The following is a 20,193-nucleotide window of genomic DNA, read 5'->3' as shown; positions in this document are numbered from 1 at the left end:
TTTCAGGTTTATCAACTGGACACATATAGCCCTCACTCAGTCAGCATTCTATTGTTCACATGTATAATGATTTGCCCTCCTTATTGCAGATGCTGGATCTACCAATTTTTCACTATTAAAACCAATGTCAAACTAAACATACAAATAATTTTCTTGTGTACTTGTGGACAAAAATTTATGCAGTAGTATTTATGATCTTTTCCTTTATGGCTATGCTTTTATATAGCTTAAATCCTTCTCTACTCAGAAGCAAGAAATAGCACAAAGTGAATCCTTTTTTGGCTCCTTCCTGCCAAAATACATTATTTTCAATATCGGTATTGGGTCCACACATACTTAACACTTCTTTATATAAATAGGTTCATGAAATAACATTTATCCTTTTATTTGGAATGCAGTCATTTACAAGAAAAGAACATTTTTCTATCTCATTGAAAAAAAAATCCCACTTGAAACTCATTACCCCATGGGAGAGGACCTGGTCTGGAAACTTCTGACCTACAGTATACAATTAAGAGATGAGTATTTGCCAGGTAATGGTATGACTGTTTGATGTCCAGAGTGGCATATGAATTAACACACAAGAAGTGTAAAAATAATATTTTTTTCAAATCATGAGAATCTTCCTTTGCTTATTTTTCTACAGGAGGCTAGTTCTTACTGATCTGACAAAGTACTTTTAAACTTTTGAATGTTTTTGTTGGTTTTATATGCCAGACAATTTTCTGGCAGTCTAGCCAGTTCATTTTGACCATAATATATTTTGTATTTTAATCTTAATCTGACTAAATTCTCTAATCCTTTAGTTTCATTTTTCTTGTTGTTGTTGAGACACAGTCCTGCTATATGGCTCAGGCTTGGCTTAAACTAGTGAAACTCCCAGCCACCCTAGTACCTGGGATTATAAGCGTGTACCAGCACGCCCAGCTGTGTGTGTGCTCTCTGTAGTATAAGTCTGCACAAAGGTTTTCTTCTATATTTCCAACAGTTTAAATTTTCATATTTAAATATCAAATTTTAAAGGATTTTTATATAGTACAAAGGGGGGATCTCTTTTTGCTGTTATTTTTTATGTCTAGATAATCATTTTATTATCAATTACTGGGTAAATGATTTCTTCCCCCACTGAATTGTAATGTCATCTGTGTTTTGTTTGTGTTTTCTCTGGAAGCTGGGTCTTCACACAAGCCCGACAAATACTCTGTCACCAAACTGCATCCCTTGCCCTCTCAATTAGTTTTAGAACCTTTCTACAGATTTTTCTTTCCTACACAGCCAAATCTGCAGTTGTGAAATCACACCTGTACACAGCCTTTTTCAACCTTTTTACCTTCATGTTGTCTTACTGTTCTGGCTAAACTCTTCATCATGTGAAACAAAGTGGTGAAAGTATAATACTTGTATCAGGGAAAAGCATTCGATATTTTATAATTAAGTGTGGAGTTGACGGAGCTTTCTAGATGTGAAGATTTTTTTAAAAATAACATCAATAAACAATATTTACTAAGATTATTGTGTTTTTTCTTCTTTGATAATTTGATGACTTACACTGATTTGTGTATCTTTACATTTGCATTCCTAGTATTCTGGTTATTATGTACTACCCTTCTTCAATATTCACCTTGCTAATACTTACCTATATGTATGATGGATTACTGCTATATAACATTCTTTTCTTGTAAAATTCTCATTCTGCTTAGCTATCAGGTTTATGGTAGCCTTAAAGTATGATTTGGGAGTTTGTCTTTATTTTCTGAAAGAATTTGTGCTGGACTGGTGCTAGTTCTCTTAAATACTTGGTATAATTCACCAGTAAAGCCACTGAGACTTAGTTTTCTATGTAGGAAGGTTTTTGATTTTAAAAACTTAACTTCTTAACGATATAAGTACATTCAATTTTTCTATTTTATTTTGGGTAGTTTTGGTAAGCTGTGTTTCTCAAGGAGCTGTCGTTTTAACTAAGTTATTAAATTTATTGGGATAAATTATTCTCTTATTGTCCTTTTGATTTCAGTAAGATCTGCAGTGACATTCGCCTTTTCATTCTTCATATTGCTAATTTATGGTCACCTATATCTTCATCAATCTTGCTAGGGTTTATCAACTTTAAATTTTTTTCATAAAAATAGCTTTCAGTTTTCTCTATTTTGGTTTTTGCTCTTGGAATGATTACCTGTCTTCTACTTTCCTTATATTTAATTTGTATGTCTTTCAAGCAATGTGAAATGAGATGACACTGGTTCAACAAAGATATAACAAGTGAAACTTTCTAATCAATCATCTACAAGTTTCCTAGAATTGGACAAGAGAAAAAAATTAACTCGTATTTTTCAAAGAAGTAATAAACTCAGGAAGTGAACTTTGAAAGAAAGATTTATAGCTGCTTCTGAGAGGAGCCAAGAAAAAAACATGGAATTAACTTTTCACCAAGTACAATATGTCAAGCCCTGCAGACCACGGTACTGTTATCTCAGTAGGAGCTACAAAGCATTTCTCAGTCTTGGGTCCTACTTACAAAATAATAATAAAATTTGTTGCTGTACCTTTTCTAAACTTGGGCTTTACTTTTGAGGGTTCCTCCTGAGATTTGCCTCCGTCCTGAATGGGTAAGACCATGTAGCACATCAGGTCTAGGACTTTCTCACATGTCATCTAGGGAAGGAAAGACCAAAGGAACTAATCGTTTGCTTCCCGAACTGAAGCCAAATAAGCATCGCACTGAACATCTGCAGCAAACAACCAGGCAATGGGCACCCAGGGAGGTCTGTGGCTCTGCTTCAACATTATCCTCTCGGTGCAACCATCACGGCTTGCTCAACGTTGCACAGAGAAAGTAACAGGATGACAGAGTGTTACAACACTCTGACAGAGTGACAGAGATACAAGAGGGTGCAACAATCCACTGTTTGTGTCAAAAATCAAAACAAAACAGAACAAAACTAACCAGGTAGTAACTATGTTTAATAGCACAGTGGCATCCAAAAAAGGGTAGCTTGCCAAACATTTACTACCTCAACAGAAAAGTCACTGAAGATGACATACAGGAAACAACTAAGTGATCTGTTACAGAGCACTATGTAAAACACAGTCAAAATACACACAGGCTAACCCAGCAGAAGTGGGCAGCTTATCTTGATGAAAGCCTTAAAGAGCTCCCTGAAAAAGTCTTCCAACAGAGTAGACCAATGAACATGAAATGTGAAAAGTTACCCAACCACAGTAGCACATGTATATAATCCCAGCACTCAGGAGACTGAGGCAAGAGGACCCCCATGCATTTAAAGTCAGGCTGGCCTATTTAATTCAGGGTCTGCCTGAAATACTTACCAAGACCCTGTCTCAAAAAAAAAAAAAAAAAGAAGAAGAAGAAGAAGAAGAAGAAGAAATGTGAAAATTCCAGGGAAGTTACAATAAAGGGGAAATCAAGTTTAAAAAAACCTTTGTGATTTTCACCAACAGATTAAGTAATAAATCTAGGCAGGAAGATCAAATGCAAGCACACATGTACTGAATTAAGTCATTCTAGGAGAGAGAGAAGGCCCAGGTGATGCGGTCCCTGTGAGGGTTCCATGCCAGTGTCCAGTGCTTACCCTGTATTCCCCCAGAGCAAAGTGACACGTTGCCAGCTGGATGAGCGCCCTCTGATGCTCCAAGGTCCCCTGTCCTGCAGTCTGTGGCTGAGAAAGTGACCCTTGGAGAGCAGCCAAATGATGCAGGCTGGCTATTGCCTTTTTATATTGCCCCTGAGAAGACAGAGAACAAGGAGGGGAAAACTTTACCAACCTCCAGAACTAACCAACCAACCATTCATTATAAATAAAGCACCTTTATAGGATCACATGAGGAGAAAAAAGGAGACTTAGCAACAGGACGAAATCAACATACTTGGAGCCAGACGAAGTTACTTCTAAGTACATCCATCCTGGAAACCTTGAAGGATTGATTCTGGGACCTCTGTGGGCACCCATGTCTGGAGGCACACACTCCTACATGTAAACCCTGCACACATCATTTGGGACACTTTAGCTCTCATAATGCATAATGCAATGGTAAACACTTGGTATCCTGTACTGTTCAGGGAATAGTGACAAATGAAAGTCTGCACAGTATAGCAGCAATATTTTTGTTGATAGTTTCACCTGGGCTGGTTGAGTCTGGGGATGTGGAACTACAGGTAAGAGGCCCAAATGTACAAAGATTATTCTTTCTGGTCTTAGGTCTTTAAAACTAAATAAAATAACACAAATCACGTGACAATAAAGATTGGGATCTACCATGCCTGTGGAAGTATTTCTCTGTAAAATCACTGCTCTTTCACGGAGGATGGAAGAAGCAACCTGTCCACTCCATCACCTGATTAAATGAATTGCCCACGCCTGTTGTACTAGCTTTGAGGCTCGGGTGACGAGAACAGTAAGGCAGGCTCCAGCAGCACCGAGGAAGGGAGGGAGGTGTGAGAAGTATAGACCGTCTCATGAAAAGTAAAAATTGTACTTTTGTACAGAGCAGTGACCAGACTACCACAAGTAACAAAGAAGGGATGGCTTTATCATTTTGGAAATTCTTTGAGATGAAAGTGGACCACACTCCTCAGCCACTAAAGACTAAACAGGCCAGTCTCAGAGAGGGAACACAGTCATGAATAGGAAACATGAAAAGTCAGCTAGGCGTGGTGGTACACGCCTGTAACCCCAGTACTCAGCAGGCTGAGGTAGGAGGATCTCTGCAAATGCAAAGCTACAGCTTAAAGCTGGTTCGAAGAAATCATCACCCTCTCTACACGCAGACACCTGAAAGGTGTATCACTCTACCTGATAGATGATCATATCGGTGAGGAATATTCTTAACCACAGCCAAGTCTCTGTCTTCCACGCCAAACAAATTCTTGTAAATTCTGGGTAAGAATTGAAAGAAACTCACCAAAAATATATACCACAGAAACAGAGGGAGGAAAAAAACTAACAAGCCCAGTAAAAGGAAGAGATAAATTACCAAAAGATGCACAGTAATTTTAGATTCTGATTTTTAAAACAACATCTCACAATTTCAGGAAATAAGTTAGAGCCTAACATTATCAATAATACACAAATAAGATTTTTATGGGCACATTTAAAGCATATTGTGCCCAAAACTGTGCTTTTTATATATTAAATCATTTATCTTTAAAATTACCTTGCTCTCTCCAGTAAAGTTCCATCTTTACTTTTTTGTTTCGTTTTGTTTTTGGCACCAGGGATGGAACTCATGACCTCGCGCTTGCTAGGCAGGTGTTTATGTGGCTGAGCTAAATCTCCAGCCTCGCATTTTACTTTTACTCAGTTACACAACAATGACACTAAAAAGTTTTACTTATTTTTTGGAAGGCCAACTTAGAACAAAAGGAAAAATATCTTTCAAAACAGTTACACACATTCACAATTCTAGACGCAATAGAGAAGACCTGAATGATGCTAAATTGACTTAGAAAACATGACATAACACAGCTGACCAGGGGATCTGTGCTGGCACATGAATGTCCACTAGCTGAAAACAGAGCAACGGGCCTGGATTTCAAAATAAATGTGCAATGGTCAGCAAAGGGCTAGTGATTTTTAAGCTTCGATATTATGGAGATAAAATGCCCTCCAGTATCTATACTAAAAAAAAAAAATGGGGGCTTTCTCCAACTTTTGGATTTCGGGTTTCCCAGGCAATGGTACTCTGGGACACATTATGTGTGAGGAACACACAAGGCAGTAGAAAAGAACAAATAAAAAAGAAACAAAACACCAGCAATATAGACATTAAAAAGATAAAAAACTCCCTGCAATTTCATCCTCAGAGACGAAGCTAAAAGTAAACAGTTACTTGAGTATTAACTGATTAGATTTCTTGCTCCAAAAGAATACTATAAAATATGTAGTCAATCTAATTAGCCATAAGAGACTTGACATTTCAAGTAGCATGAAAATTTTGTTTAGCATAATGATTTTATATCAGTATTATAAGCACAGGCTTACCTTTGTCAAGAAATTCTAGGGAATAGAGCAACTCCCAGCTCTCCCGGGCCAGTTTAAAGCTTTCTAACACTTCGGCAGAGTTAGTGAGTTCTGCTTTGTTGACTACAATGTGACGGTTTCTTCCTTTTGCTGAACCATCTTCATCATCTGAACTCTGCTTAAAGAATGTGAAAACCTAGTTAACTAAAGTATAGGCATTTACACTGCAACGTTCATTTACTGCTACTAATTCTGCCTATTATGTGTTTTATATGCAAGAATACAACATGGCTACAATTAATTTTTTAACACTTTAGTTTTAAAAATGACTCATACATTCAATTATTAAAGGTTTTTTTTCTGATGATAGTTCTATTTTCCAACAATTTCAAATCATCAATTTTATAAAAGCCAAGAATTAGATTCTTAGATGGAGAGATAAAAACTTAAGCAGTTTCTTTACAGTTCCTTTTATACTTTACTTTTGCACCTCAATATGTGCTATTATTTAATTTGCTTCCAAGAACAGCTTGTCAGGCAGTGGACTAGAATTAAAGCTGGAGCCCATGAGACACGCCGCTGGGGAAGCACGTCTTCCTACATTACTTGTTCTTCATCTTGAATCATACAAAAGGCCAAGAAAAGTGAGGCTGCAGAGAAAGGCGACTGTGACCACGCCACTGGGCATGACCAGACACAACACCAAACGCAGAGGAGTAAAACAGCGGTGATTCTGCTAAGAATGTCTTGAACCTTTTATCCCCCTATGCTGTTTTATTATTTCAAAACCTCAGATCTTTATTGTACTACAGTAAGTTTTAAATATGCAGAAGTGTGTCAGTTAGAAGCTCTGTTCCCTAAGCCAACCTCACAGGGACAGGCAGGACTCTGTGAGGTCTTCCTCCTGCTGCCAGCCTTTCCCCACTTCAGAGCTTACCCTGCCTTGTGCCTGGGAACTCCACCCTGCCCCACCTGCTTTCCATAGGAATGACACATTCTCCTTAACCAAAACCCACAGGTCAAGTATCCCATTTCATCAGGGTCCCGTTCCTTGCCAAGTAGTGGCAATCTACCATCACACACTAACAAGCTTGGTGCATTTGTTAGCATGGCAGCCCACAGAAAACATTTCTGTCTCCCAAATGAGACTAGGAATTATGAAAGGACTCCAGATGTGGGGGAGTACTGCAGCATTACAAACAGTTGGTAAAACTTTGAGAAATCAATTTTGAAATGTGGTAACCTACTCTAAAGCTCTGGAGGATGCTCCGAACAACAGTGCAACTGCAGGGAACATACAGAAGCATGTGCCAAGTGGGAAGATTGCCCACAGGAGAGGACTGCCACCAGCCCCGGCCATCTGGGCTGCCACATGAGTCTAGCCACACCCAACTCCAGCTGTGGGTCAGTGTTATGGGTATCTCTGCTGTAAAAGGACAAGTTAGGAATCTGGATTACCATGAGAAATGCTATGCTTCTAATTCTACATGCTAAATGATTTGCAAAACAAAACCATAAGCACAGCAAACACATCTGCGTGCTGACCTTACAGGCCATCAGGTTGTTCTGTACAATGACAAGACACATCTGGCTGGATCTGATTAGGCAGAGGCAGACGAGTATGGAAACGGAGTAAAAACCAGGATGAAATCTGTTAAGAGAAATCCAAGATGGGCAGGAAGGCCAGAGAATGAGAAGAGGGGCTGGCAGAGAAGCACATGATGGCTAGAAAATGGAAGAGATGCCCTGAGGGTTCCTGAGATCCCACAGCCTGTGCACCAACCTGAGTGCCACGGAGCTGGTGCCCTTGAGGGGACAGAGATAGGGAACTGTTAACAAATGAACAAGAACAAATGAACAGCAATGAGGGTTCTGAAGTTAAAATGAATAAAAAGGAAACACTGGGCAGTGCCTTAGGGGAAGCCCCAGAGGGAGGACCGTGTGGCCTGGGACCTGAGAGGCAAGGACGAAGCTGCCTGGCAGAGTTCTGAGGGAAAGCAGCGCATCTGCAGCGCAGTTCAGATGGGCAGGGGCCAGCGGAGGCCTGGGCTCAGAGTGGAAGAGCTGTGGAGACCTGCGTGTCCACACCCTGGGAGGCCCGCTCAGGAGCACTCTGTGAGCTCTGTAACAGGAAGAGGCAGACACTGTACAGCAAGAATGATGTCTGATACGTGTTTGAATGGTCACCCTGCCTGCCACACAGAAAGAGATTTAAGAAGCAAGGAAGGAAGCATAGACAGAAAGATCACTCTGATTGCCTAGCAAGGAAGTTTGATGGCTTAGATCACAGAGTAAGTGATAAGAAAGGAAAGAAGCTAATCTTTGGGGCTACATTACATACCCGGAGTTAGACAGGAACATGCCGTTACTCTCAGTCAAAACCACTAGAACCCAACATGTTTAGCTGTGTGGAAGAAAGGCATCTCTGGGTCCTCAGGGAGTTTCTGGATAAGCCAGAGCATTAAGAGATAGAGTGGTACCTTGGTTCACAAACTTAACCCATTCCACAATTCTGGTGAAGATAGCTGTGGTTATGTACCTCACGTGGTGCAGTTTACAGACAGAAGCAAAATTCTGCTGAATGCTTCTATCTGTGCACTGACTTGTTCAAGAGCAAAAGCACTAATGAACCGAAATATCCAGCAAGAAAGAAGTAAAAAGAGTAGGCAGAGAGCATCGAAGAGAGTTTAGTAAGCACAGAGTTCTCAACCTAGGGCTCGTGGTAAAGTTTCAAAGCGTCTTGCCAGCTACTGAAATAATCTACAAAACTGTGCATGCACGCATTTTGGGGAGGAAGTTTACTAAAAGGGTTAATAACCTTACATACTTTTTAGAACAGCTTTCTGTCTTCCTGGCTCCAATCCATCCTATACCACGGAGCCCAGAAACGTCAAATTAATCTCATCTTCATGCACACTTGTCATCATCCTTAGATTCCAGGAAAATGCTACCCAAGTAACAAAAAAGAGTAAAGACACTAAAAACAGGGAGGAGAAAGGACAAGAAGTGGCTAAGGCCCCTGACTCCCCTTTGGGCATTTCAATTAGAGAGGGATGAGTAACCTATGATCTTCAGGCTTTTACCAATAAAGTCCCATTGAACATGACTGTGCCGGCTGTTTATACACTGCTTATTGATGTTTTTAACTTGTAATAGCAAGGCTGAGGAGTCACAATAAGGGCCATTTGGCTTGCACACCTAAAAATATCATTAATTGGCCAGTGACAGAAAAGGCTGTTGCCTCCTGAACCAGGGCATCTCCACTTTTGCGCCACAGTGTCATTTAGTCAAAACAGTCAAATACAAAACAAGGCCTTCTCAAGCTGGTCACTACTGACCTTTTGTGCTATCCTGTGTGTTGGATGGTAGGCACCACCCCCAACCTCTGGTGCATACATGTTAATTAGCAACAATTCCCCATCAAGAGCAGGAATGTGATGATAGAAAATATCTCTACTATTTTTAAATGTCACTTACGGGGCAAAACTGCCTCCACTCCCTTCTATAGTAACTACATAGCTTAATTTAAAATCCTATATAACTTATTTTTTCTTTGGTACCAGGAGCCGAACTCAGGACTTTAAGCTTCCCAGACAGGCACTTATGTCGCTGAGCTATATCCTTGGCCCTTCTTTATCAATTTAGCTTCAAAACCATATTTTACAAAATTCTTCTCTAGCAAACTATGTAACTAATCTGTTAGTGATTATATCTGAAAGGATTACCATGGTTTTCTCTCTTCCCTCAGCTAGCTTCCTCTTTTTATGTATGTGTTTATTACGATCAACTTCTACATCACCATACACATTTGATACATCTTCAAGAAGGACCAGGGGAACTTGGTTTGGAGCATTAGGTCCTATGGAAGCACAGAAAACGGCAACATTAGAAATGAGGAAAGAAAGAGAATACTTAGTATCAGCAAGAAGTTTACTCAACTATCACATGACAATAAAGGCAACCAAAAATAGGTTCACAGGAGATCCCAATTAGGCAAACAAACAGGTCTACATGTATAGGGAAAAAATACAGCACAGATATGCACCAAACTGTTAATAAATGTTCTTTCCCAGTGGTGAAAACAAATGTATTTGTATCTATAATTTTTTATAATGATCACAAATCATATATTATAAAAAGTTACAAAATTACATGTACATTATGATTTTGAACACCAAATAAAATAAATGTATGAAAAATATATTCATAAGGCAATATATACATTTTTATATTGTACCTTTTTGTTTTTAAGACTTTTTAATAATTTACAGTATATATTATATATGTATATAATGTACTGCATTTTACTTAAACCTTTGCCTATTATGTCCTTGTAAAAATATACTTCAAAATATTTTCACATGTTTTTTTCAAAACGTGGCATTCGAATCTGTATTTAGATTCACAGTACATTACTAACCCTTGATATAGGAATTTTTAATCAAACTATTCTTATGAAAAACTACCAAGCTAAGCCTAATGGAATCATCAATACAATGAGCAGAGCACTGGCACCACCCCAGTTTTTGGATCCAACAGCAATGGTGAGAACATTTTTGTCCTCCCACCATCACCACTGAATCCTGTTTCTAAAATTTGAAAACCAACCTTGGAAGAGAGATGGCTGTATGCTGTTGACATACTGGAATGCATTCTTAAAGAAGACCAACATAGTGGAATAAACCACTTGGTTTTTATATTTTGCATGAGCTTCATTATCAAAGTTGTTCATGTATCTGCAGAGATCCTTCATCCGATGTAATATATCACTATAGCTTCTGGAAGAGAAAAGATGATAAAACTTACTAAAATGTCTGGGTCTGTCAGCAAAAGGTTTAAAGCTCTGATACAATCTCTACATTTACCAAATGAAGCTCTAAGTATTTATGCCTTTCTAAAGTTGAATTGTAAAAAATCATTTTAATTGCACACATTGTTTTGGTACAATTTGGTAATTCAATATACATGTACCGTGTTCTATAATCAAATCCGGGTAGTTAAAATTTCTATCTCCTTAAATATTAATAATTTTTTATTAACACGTAATAACTGTACACATTTACCAAGTATAGAGTGATATTTCAGTAAGGCTATACCACAGGTTCTGATAACATCAGGATACTTAAGTTTTCATCTCATCAGTAATTCACATTTGGATCCTTTAAGTTCCTATCTCCAATTTATTCATACAATAGATAATATCTTGTGGTGGGATTGGGACCTGGCTCTGTAGTAAAACACTTGCCTGGCTTACCCAAGGCTCTAGCTCAGATCCCAAGCACCACACACACACACAAAAGTTACTGTGAACCACAGTATCTCCTCAGTTCTGCACATCAGGACTTACTTCTATCTAACTGCAATTGGGTATCTGTTATCTAACCTCCCACTAATTCCTGGTTGGACCTTTTCCAGCCTTCAGTAATCACTAGTCTACACTCTAACCAACCTTTTTTCTTTTACATTCACATATGAGAAATAACATGTGTAATCTGCCTTTCTGAGTCTAACTTAGTTCATATAATATGCTCCAGTTCTATCCATTTTACCACAGATGGTAAGATATCATCTTCCTTATGGCTAAACTTTATCTACTGATGGGCATTTAGATCAATCCTGTATCTTAGCCACTGTGAACAGTGCTGATAAACACAGATCTGCAGGTGCCTCTGATATGGTGGTGTCACCTCCCCTGGATATGCACCTGGTGCAGGAGAAATTGGATCACATAGCAAATTTCTTGAGGAATCTCCTTACTATTCTCCATAGAGATCACACTAATTTAAATTTTCAACAAGAATGTAAAAAACTGTTGTTCTCTACACTGTTACCAGCATTTATTATTTTTTGTCTTTTCAGTATCACTGTTCTGAGGTGAGATGATTTCATTGTGGTCTTGACTCACATTTATCTAAAGACTAATGAAGTTAAATACATCTTCAGAAATTTGTTGGCAATTTGAATTTCTTTTGAGAAGTACTGATTCATGTTAAAATTATTCTTTATTGTCTGCATGTGAATGGCAAACTCTTCCTCCTCAATCAGGGCAGTGATCAGCCCAAGATTCACAACAGAAACATGCCAAGTTAACTTCTCTTTTCTCTGAACTACCAAGGACAGCTTCAAATTCAGTATCATCTTATGAATTAATGCTTCAGTTAGGAATCTTCTGAAAACTGAAAGCCACACTCTTTTGCATAAATATTGTCACAAAATCTGTCCAAAGAGAAACATACCCAAACTGGTTTTAAAAAAATGTTATTAACTTTTACAAGGATACTGAAATTATATAATCTAAACATTTGATAGACAATTTAAGAAATAATGTATCTATTACCGTCTTCCTTTATCCATCTGCCATTCACATCTCATTCCAACAACATTCAAAATCTTAAACAACCTCTCCCAAGGGTCCACAATTTGGGATGATTTTTCAGTCAGTCCTTCTATTACATACTTCTGGGAGCTACGTTTGCTGGGCGACATTAAATCAGATGCATCTTGGGCACCTGAGATGTGAAAAAAAGGATCCTACAATTAACACTGTTGCTTATTATTTATATAATGCTTGACAAAAAAGTCTCACTCCATCATTTAAAAGAAAAAAGTACACACCCTAATATGTGACAGTTGTCTATCACATAATGATGCTTCTATCAATGAAGGACTGTGGTGGTCCCAAAGATTATAATGAAGCTGAAGGTACCTACTGCCTAGTGAACACAGAGCTGAAGAGGCAAGAACAAAGTAACATATAGTAGAAAAAGAAGCCCCAAGAACATTCACAATGATGGGCTTAGCATCAGTTTTTGCAATATCCAACAACTACCCGAAAGTATTTGAAAACATGGATCCCAACACCCAAAGTTTTCCCTAATGGAAAGTTGATGGTGCAATTTCTGCTGACAAGCTGATCTATGACAGAAAGCAGCATGAATGGGGGTGCAGTAGGGAGGGAAGGAGAAAAACACCATGAACTATTTCTGAAATTTCTGAACACAGTAACACCTGCTTAGGAAGTTTACGACAGGTCCCTCAGGAGGACTTCAGAAGGTGGCTTTGTTACCAGAGCTGTGCATGTTATTGTCCTGCAGACTTTCTAATAGGGCCACCAATGCAGGTGGAGACAGTGATTAAGGATCCTGGCCCTGTGTAACCAAGGCCATGTGTGTATATTTCAGTTTTAACAAAAAGCTAGAAGTTTATAAAACAAAAAAGTAAAGAAAAAAGTGTTTGTACAATGTATTCATCATATTTTAAGCTAAGTGTTAAGGAAATCAAAAGATAAAACCATTTAAAAATGTGTGAAGATTTTTACAATAAGCTAACGTTAGTTTACTATTGAAGAAAGAAAAACTTCTTTCTTATAAATGTAGTATAGCTTATATACAGTGTTTGTTAAGCCCACAGCAACATACGGAAATGTTCTAGGCTTCCATATTCACACGCCTCTCATCGACTCACCTGGAGTAACTCCAGTTTCATTTAAGTTAAGTACCCTTAACAGGTATGTTATTTTTTATTTTTATAATGTATTTTTACTGTACCTTTTCTGTTGGGTATGCCACATACACAGATACTTATCATTGTGTATCACTGTCTACAGTATTCAGAACAGTAACATGCTGTAGGTCATGGCATGCAACCTAGATGTACAGCAGGCTATACCATCTAAGAGTGTGTTACAGTTTATGTCTGGATGTCCCGCAAAGCCTCATGCAGTCACTGTTAAATCTAGATGGTGAAATTGATTCATAGTACAACACGGGAATTAAGGGTTGGTGACTGCTGGACCAGTACACTGACTGGATTGGCACTGTCTTAATCCCAGTAGACTCAATACAATACAAGGGACAGAGAAGCTTGCGTTGTTCTCTTTCTGTTGTTGTTTTTGTTATCTTCAGCTGTCATGAACTACTGCCCCTGTTGTGTGCCTTGGAACCAGTCAATTATGGACTGAAATCTCTACAAACGGTGAACTAAATAAACTTCTCGTTCTTTAACTTTGGGGTGTTTTGTCTCAGCAACCAGAGAAAAATAACTAAGGGTGTAAGTATACTCTATGATGTTCACACATTAGAACTGTCTAACAATGTACTTCTGAGAATATATTCCTTAATTAAGCAACATGTGACAAGAAACAGCCAGCCACTGGATTAAGCAAAAAATGAATTTTAAGCTGTAGTATCTATGAAGTTGAGGGCAGTATTGTTATACTTCAGCAACCAGACTATTTTAATCAAGGGATAGAAACTATTCCAGAGAGAAGTCTCAGATTATAAATGTAGATATTTTTTTAAAGTAAAATGTTTAAGAAAAACTACAGAATGTACCCAGAGAAGAGTAATCAGTATGAGGGATTTTGGAATCTGCAATTTTTCTAAAGGCTGTCTAAATAAAATTGCAGGACATTCCCACTTACCTTGATGCTGATTTTCTATTTGAGTAGACCTAGTGACATAGTTGATATAAAATTCAGCAGCTTTGTTCAAGTATTTATATAATAAATTGGCAGGCAATCGAACATCATGATTGTTAATTATTAGAGGAAGTACATCACAAACTGTTGAAGGGGAAGAATAAGAAAACAACTGATCAAGTTGTCTACCACAGGGTTAGCAAAAACAAAATTTAGAGTTCACTTACTATAGCATCTAAAATATAGTGGGGAGGGGCAATTCCTTATGTCAGATTTATTTTAAAACTTCCATGGAAAGGGGTATCAGTGGAAGGCGGTAGTAAGCAAACTCACTGGCAGATTCATCAGTGTGGGTAAAGGTCCATTAGTCACACTGATGGTAGCCTCATTGGCTAGATGTTATATGTTTACCTATATTTCTATCCATATGCTTTCAGAGGTATCAAACATCACAAAATAAAAGTTTAGAATTTAATTAATAGTCTTTCTGAATTTAAAGATAAGCAAGGATTTAAGTTTCATAATATGAAGCACTCCTTTACTTTCTACATATAACCTCATCTCATCATATTCTATTTCTTCCATAAGGAAGTCATACAAAATATGATTTTTCTTACCAAATAATTTTCTAAAGCAGTTAACAGGAGACTCTTGCTCTTCAAGAGTTTCAGCTTCTAATAGTACCTCCCCAAGGCCAAACTGTTTCAAAATACAAATCAATTTAAATGTATACAGTTTAAGATATCAGAATTACATAACAGGTTTTTTATATTTCAGCAAGTTTGTATAATTAAATTTCTCTGAGAAAAAACTATCACACTTCAAAGACTAGAAAACATAATAACATCCATAACATAGACCAAAAGACTAAGTTCACATGACCACCTGACTACTTTATTCCCAGTTTATTCTCCTTTTAACTAGCAAAATTAAGATACTAACAAAGTTTATAAAATTTCAGGGAAGTACTGGAACTAGAATTAGAATAATATAAATGGAGAGATTTTCCAAGAAATGTGAAAACCAACTTTATGTTTTACATCAAGATGCATGTGAAAAACAAAACTCATTCTTAAGAGTTCCCAGGAGTCACCAGTTACATAGTCTGGGCATGCCTGGATGGAAATGTCTGAGTTTTAAGGCCATCTTTCCATCACTAACGTGCTAATGTAATAGAAAATTATTTATTATTATATAATTATTATTTATTATTTATAAATTATATAAATTATTTATAAATTATATAAATAAAATTATTTATAATTTATATTTATTATTATATAATTACTATTACAAATCCTACTAAGTGTTTAAATAATCTTCCTTGCAATCACACAGGCATGTTCTGTGGTAGGGATGGAATAATAGAAAAAATGACATTACACAGAAGGTAAAAAGTCAAGAATAATGATCAGGGAGTGCACTGGCTTAAACAGTGTCCCCCAAATTCATACCCACTGAGAACCACAGTCTTGTACCACTTACTAACGGGGACAGTCCTGAAGATGTGTTTGTCACTGATTACATCATGGTAAAATCATCACAGAGTATATTTACACTAAAATGGCTCTGTCTTCCTAGCTGGTACAATGTTATGAAGTCACTGTCAAATTCTTCCATAAGCCCGAACATCATTTTGGGCTGTGTGACTTTATACTTTACTCTTACAGAAAGTAGTGCTTTTGTAAATGCAATTGGTTAAGAGGAGGTGATACTGGATTAAGGTGGACCAGAAAACCAACAAGTGGTATGCTTAATGGAAGGCCAAAGAAACAAACAGGAAGAAAGACCATGTGATGAGACAGGCAGTAATTTCTCCCCTATGGTCTTTAGGGGGAACATGGCCCTTCCAACATCTCGTTTTTATGAGAGCTTTTGAATTTGTGAGAATTATGAGAACTGCTAGCGTTTTATTCTACTTTGTGTCTGGCACTTTGTAATGGCAGTTCCTGACACTAACGTAAGAAGAATGAAAAAAGGCTAACCAGGGCCAGAAGCCAGAAAGATGGCATGGGAAAGAATAACCAATATGACTTTGAATGTAAAGAATGTTTTAAATTTTGACAACTGATTGGCTATAAGAAATTACTAAAATATTAAGATGTGGTTTCTTTAGCAACTCCTTAGCACTTATTACACCCTCCAGTAGCATTCGGTAATTACCACAGATGTAGGGAAGTGGCAAGAACACCGGGAGAACAGGGTCCACAGGGCAGAAGCACATGAATAACCTATATGTTAAGACTGCAAACTATGGTTCTCATTTAAACTCAAACATAATGTCAAATACAAAGGAAATGGATTTTTTTAAATTCTAAAGATTGCAAATAAATACTAAGGCAGAGTTTGGTGATTATTTCTTTACACTGGTACGAATTCTCTCCTAGAAATGTAAAGCCAATGCCTAATAGCAATGTTGCCTTCTTAGCTTTACTGACCAAGAATCTTCTGATATAAGTTCAATCTTACCCAGAGCTCCTAGGTTCTCTATTTTACTGTCATATATGCTAGAGCTCCTACCATATTGATGAATCTATTGATAACCAATTTTATTTCCTTTAAAAGAAATAAAAGGAAAAAGCACTCTTACCCCATGTTGCACTACTGTCTCAGGGAAGCGCCTCAAAAGTAGGAGTAGCATTTCTGATCGTTCCAATGTGTTGAAGCATTGTTCTGTGACCTTTAATAACATTTCACACTGGATCCGGCCGGGAAGAGTTTCAAATAAACCTGCAAACAACACATTTCGCCTTTAGAAATTCTTTCAGAAAATACTAAAGCAAAAGTGGTAAGGAAGGCATTTGCATGTACAGAACAGCACAGAAGCACCATGGCCAGGTTTTACCTACAACCTGGCAGGCTTTTGAATTTCAAGGTATTTGGCAAGACATGTTTGCTGAGTAATCATAAGATACTTGGAGCTATTACTGGATCGAGAAGACAGACAACATGTAACAACACTGCAAGATAAAGAGTATGCACTTGTTCAAGTTGAAATGAGCTAACTAGCTCCTTTCTATTTTATGCAGAATTCTCAATCTTTGATTGCTATAGCTACCAAAACAGAAGTTTAAAGAAAAAGGTCACAACTTAGAAAAGTTTCTCTTCTATTTTTCAGAAATCTGGTTTATCTTACAGATGCTTTCTGGCTACGATAAAATGTGTTTCAAATATATTAAATTCCCTGGCCTCACTAGTAGGTCCACATCCTTTTAAGGAACCTCAAAGGTATTGATGCAAATTCTCAAAGGACCAAGTGACATTACAACAGACTTCAGTTGCCAAGAATAAAACACATATATGGGTACAAAACTGACTCTTATACGCCATTTGTGGTATATAAGTCACAAGTGTGACTTTTTAGTGAAATTTTTGTGCATAATTTCATATTTCAGAAATGGCAATTTGTACACATTTAAGATGTCGCTCCATTCTTACTTCTTAAAAATTGGGTCTGCTTATCCTGTGAATCATTCCTTAATGCTGATGTAATAATGCTGATTTCTCTCCATACCACCGGCTGGTCTGGGAAATTCACAAACCTATTTTTAAAATAAATATATTAAATTAAAATCCAGACTCTATACAGTCACCAAAAAGAAAAGAATACTAGCATTTGAAGAAAACACTCAGGTATTTTAAGTGAATTCTAGATACGCCAAAATAAAAATAAAAACAGAAAAATAAACACATTTACAAAAATAAGAGTTCTTACAAAAGTTTTTAAATATTTTTATAAATGAAAACACACGAAACCCTAATACACAAAGAATTTCTAAAAATCAACAAGAATGAAACGAAGTACCCAAAGAAAAAACACACAAATTCAAATTATATAATACAAACGGCAAGAACCGAAGAAATGATATACTTAACTTTATTTGTAGCATAAACAGTAAATATTTAAACATCAAAATAGCAAGACAGCGTATTTTGTTATATATTGGCAAGAATTAAAAAGACTGATAAACCAGGGATGGTGATGAATGCCTGCAGAGCCAGCTATTCAGAAGAGGTAAAGATCACTCTGGGGAACAGAGACAGACCCTGTCTCAAAGACAGAGAGAAAAGGAGAAAAGTAGAGAAATGCTAAAGACCTGAAATATCTGGAAAGGGTTTTAAAGCAGTGGGTGAAGCAAGCAAACTTCAGAATTGACAAATTAGATCTCCTTCTCCCAAAGGCTTGTTTGTACTATGTGTTAACACCAGTTGAGTTCAGGAAGGACTTTCACTTTTTATCCTTGTCAAATAGTTTGAACGTTTGCAATAAGCATGAGTTATCCCCAAATGAAATAAATCACTAGATAAAAGTTCTAACAAGGATAAAACATAAGGATGAAAAGCCCTCTCTGCAAAAGGCACGTCAGAGATTCAGGGCAGGCCTCGGTCATCACTGGGCAAGCTCTGGGTAGCTGATGATCGACCCCTCCCCCTAACTTTCACTTCACAGACAGAAACTGGCCCCCAGCGCAGCCCAAATTGAGGGTCCCCCGGGCTCACTCACAGGTCATACAGCAGCCTTCCCGCGGTGGCCGTCCGCTCCGCATTGCGCTCGATGGTGTACATCTCATACTAAAAGGGTACAGTGGAGGGGTCACAACCCCGCGCCTCACTCGCTGCCCCTCGGCCCAGGCTGCGGAGTGGGGCGCGGGCCTTTGCCCCGGGTCGGCTCCCAGCCGTTGTCCCGGCGGGACAACGTCTCAGAGTACCAGGCGCTGAACGACTGGCTGCCACAGCGATGGGAGAGGGACAAGACGGGAGGTCCGCGCCAGACCCAACTTCCCACCTCCGGGCCGCCGCCCTGCACCCCGGGTCTCCCGCTCTAGAGCGCGCGGCGGGCTCGGACGGCCGCAGGGATGGGGCGGCCGCGCATCCCCGCCTCTGCCCCCGGCCCACGCGGCCTTCGCCTCACCTGGATGTTAAAGTCTGCGGGGTAGAGGGTGCGAGCCGTGATTAGCCACGCCTTGGCTGCCCACAGGTCCTGGGGCACCAACTCTCGGGCTCGCTGCACCAGGAACTCGCTGTCACCCTGGGCCGACATGGCCCCGGCGACAGGGCCCGTAGGCTACAGAGGCTGAACCTTCCGGCTCCCAGTATACAGCCCCGCAGCCGCCTCCGCTCGCCAGCGGGGGCCACTGCGCATGCGTGTTGATGCGCGTGGCGCACGGAGCGGACGGGAGGGCGAGCGTTCCGGGTTTTGCAAGCAGCCACCCTCGTTCGGCTCTCGGCTGCCGCTGGGAGCGGGCATTACCGTGTGGGCCCTTGCGAATCGCCTGGAAACTCTGGAGAGATGGATTTCCGTCCAGAATGATCGTCGTCGAGTCAGAGAGCATGCGCAGGAGCTCAGCGATGTCTTAGCTCTGTATTGGTGCTCCGATGATCGGTCATCCTTTAGAAATCGCGGGCTCTGTTAGCGGGGTGGGAAGGCCAGCGCTGGGTGTCCCCGGGGCTCCCGGGACCCGGCCTGGGACAAGTTTGAGAGGAGACGCGGAGGTAGTCAGAGAGGCGGGAGGAAAGGAGCGAGGCCCTGTACCCAAGATAGTGAATCCTTTCCCCCCCCCCGCCCCCCCCCCCCGGGATTCCTCTCCGGTTCGGCGGCGGGAGGTGCGCAGGGCGGGGTTATGGGCTGGTCCTGCATGGTCTGGGCTGGATTGTTTTATTTTTAGTAAACACACCCGCGTTTTGTGCTTATCTCACCTTTATTCACTAGTTTCTCCAAGGAGCGTATGTTGGAAAATTATTCTTAATAATATTATTTTTACAGTTAGCATTTGGAGACTATTCTGTTAAGTGCTG

The 20,193-nt window shown here is 39.1% G+C and overlaps 1 protein-coding gene across 7 annotated transcripts in view; it reads right to left on the bottom strand.

Moving 5' to 3' along the window:
• The window catches only part of Ints10 (integrator complex subunit 10), a 28,479-nt gene extending 8,936 nt beyond the window's left edge, over positions 1–19,543 (bottom strand). For 3 of the 7 annotated variants that reach the window (XM_063234834.1, XM_063234833.1, XM_013143540.3), the window contains exons 1-13: positions 19,310–19,542; positions 18,902–18,969; positions 17,836–17,939; positions 16,988–17,127; positions 15,015–15,096; positions 14,401–14,541; positions 12,316–12,487; positions 10,587–10,756; positions 9,704–9,837; positions 6,000–6,153; positions 4,812–4,894; positions 3,591–3,743; positions 2,544–2,652 (exon numbers count right to left, since the gene is read on the bottom strand). In XM_063234834.1, coding sequence (XP_063090904.1) covers positions 2,544–2,652; positions 3,591–3,743; positions 4,812–4,894; positions 6,000–6,153; positions 9,704–9,837; positions 10,587–10,756; positions 12,316–12,487; positions 14,401–14,541; positions 15,015–15,096; positions 16,988–17,127; positions 17,836–17,939; positions 18,902–18,969; positions 19,310–19,438 — 1,639 coding nt within the window. In that variant the 5' untranslated portion in view covers positions 19,439–19,542. Of the gene's footprint in view, positions 1–2,543; positions 2,653–3,590; positions 3,744–4,811; positions 4,895–5,999; positions 6,157–9,703; positions 9,838–10,586; positions 10,757–12,315; positions 12,488–14,400; positions 14,542–15,014; positions 15,097–16,987; positions 17,128–17,835; positions 17,940–18,901; positions 18,970–19,309 lie in introns of all 7 variants that reach the window. The other 4 variants (XM_063234832.1, XM_013143539.3, XM_013143541.3 and 1 more) reach the window with 3 other exon arrangements.
• Between the last annotated feature and the right edge of the window lie 650 nt (positions 19,544–20,193).

The sequence above is a fragment of the Cavia porcellus genome, unplaced genomic scaffold (genome assembly GCF_034190915.1).
Source record: "Cavia porcellus strain 051 isolate PalLab524CR breed Dunkin Hartley unplaced genomic scaffold, mCavPor4.1 scaffold_24, whole genome shotgun sequence".
NCBI classification, from domain to species: domain Eukaryota; kingdom Metazoa; phylum Chordata; class Mammalia; order Rodentia; family Caviidae; genus Cavia; species Cavia porcellus.
Note: the sequence above shows the minus strand (reverse complement) of the source record. Positions and strands in the feature narration are given on the sequence as shown.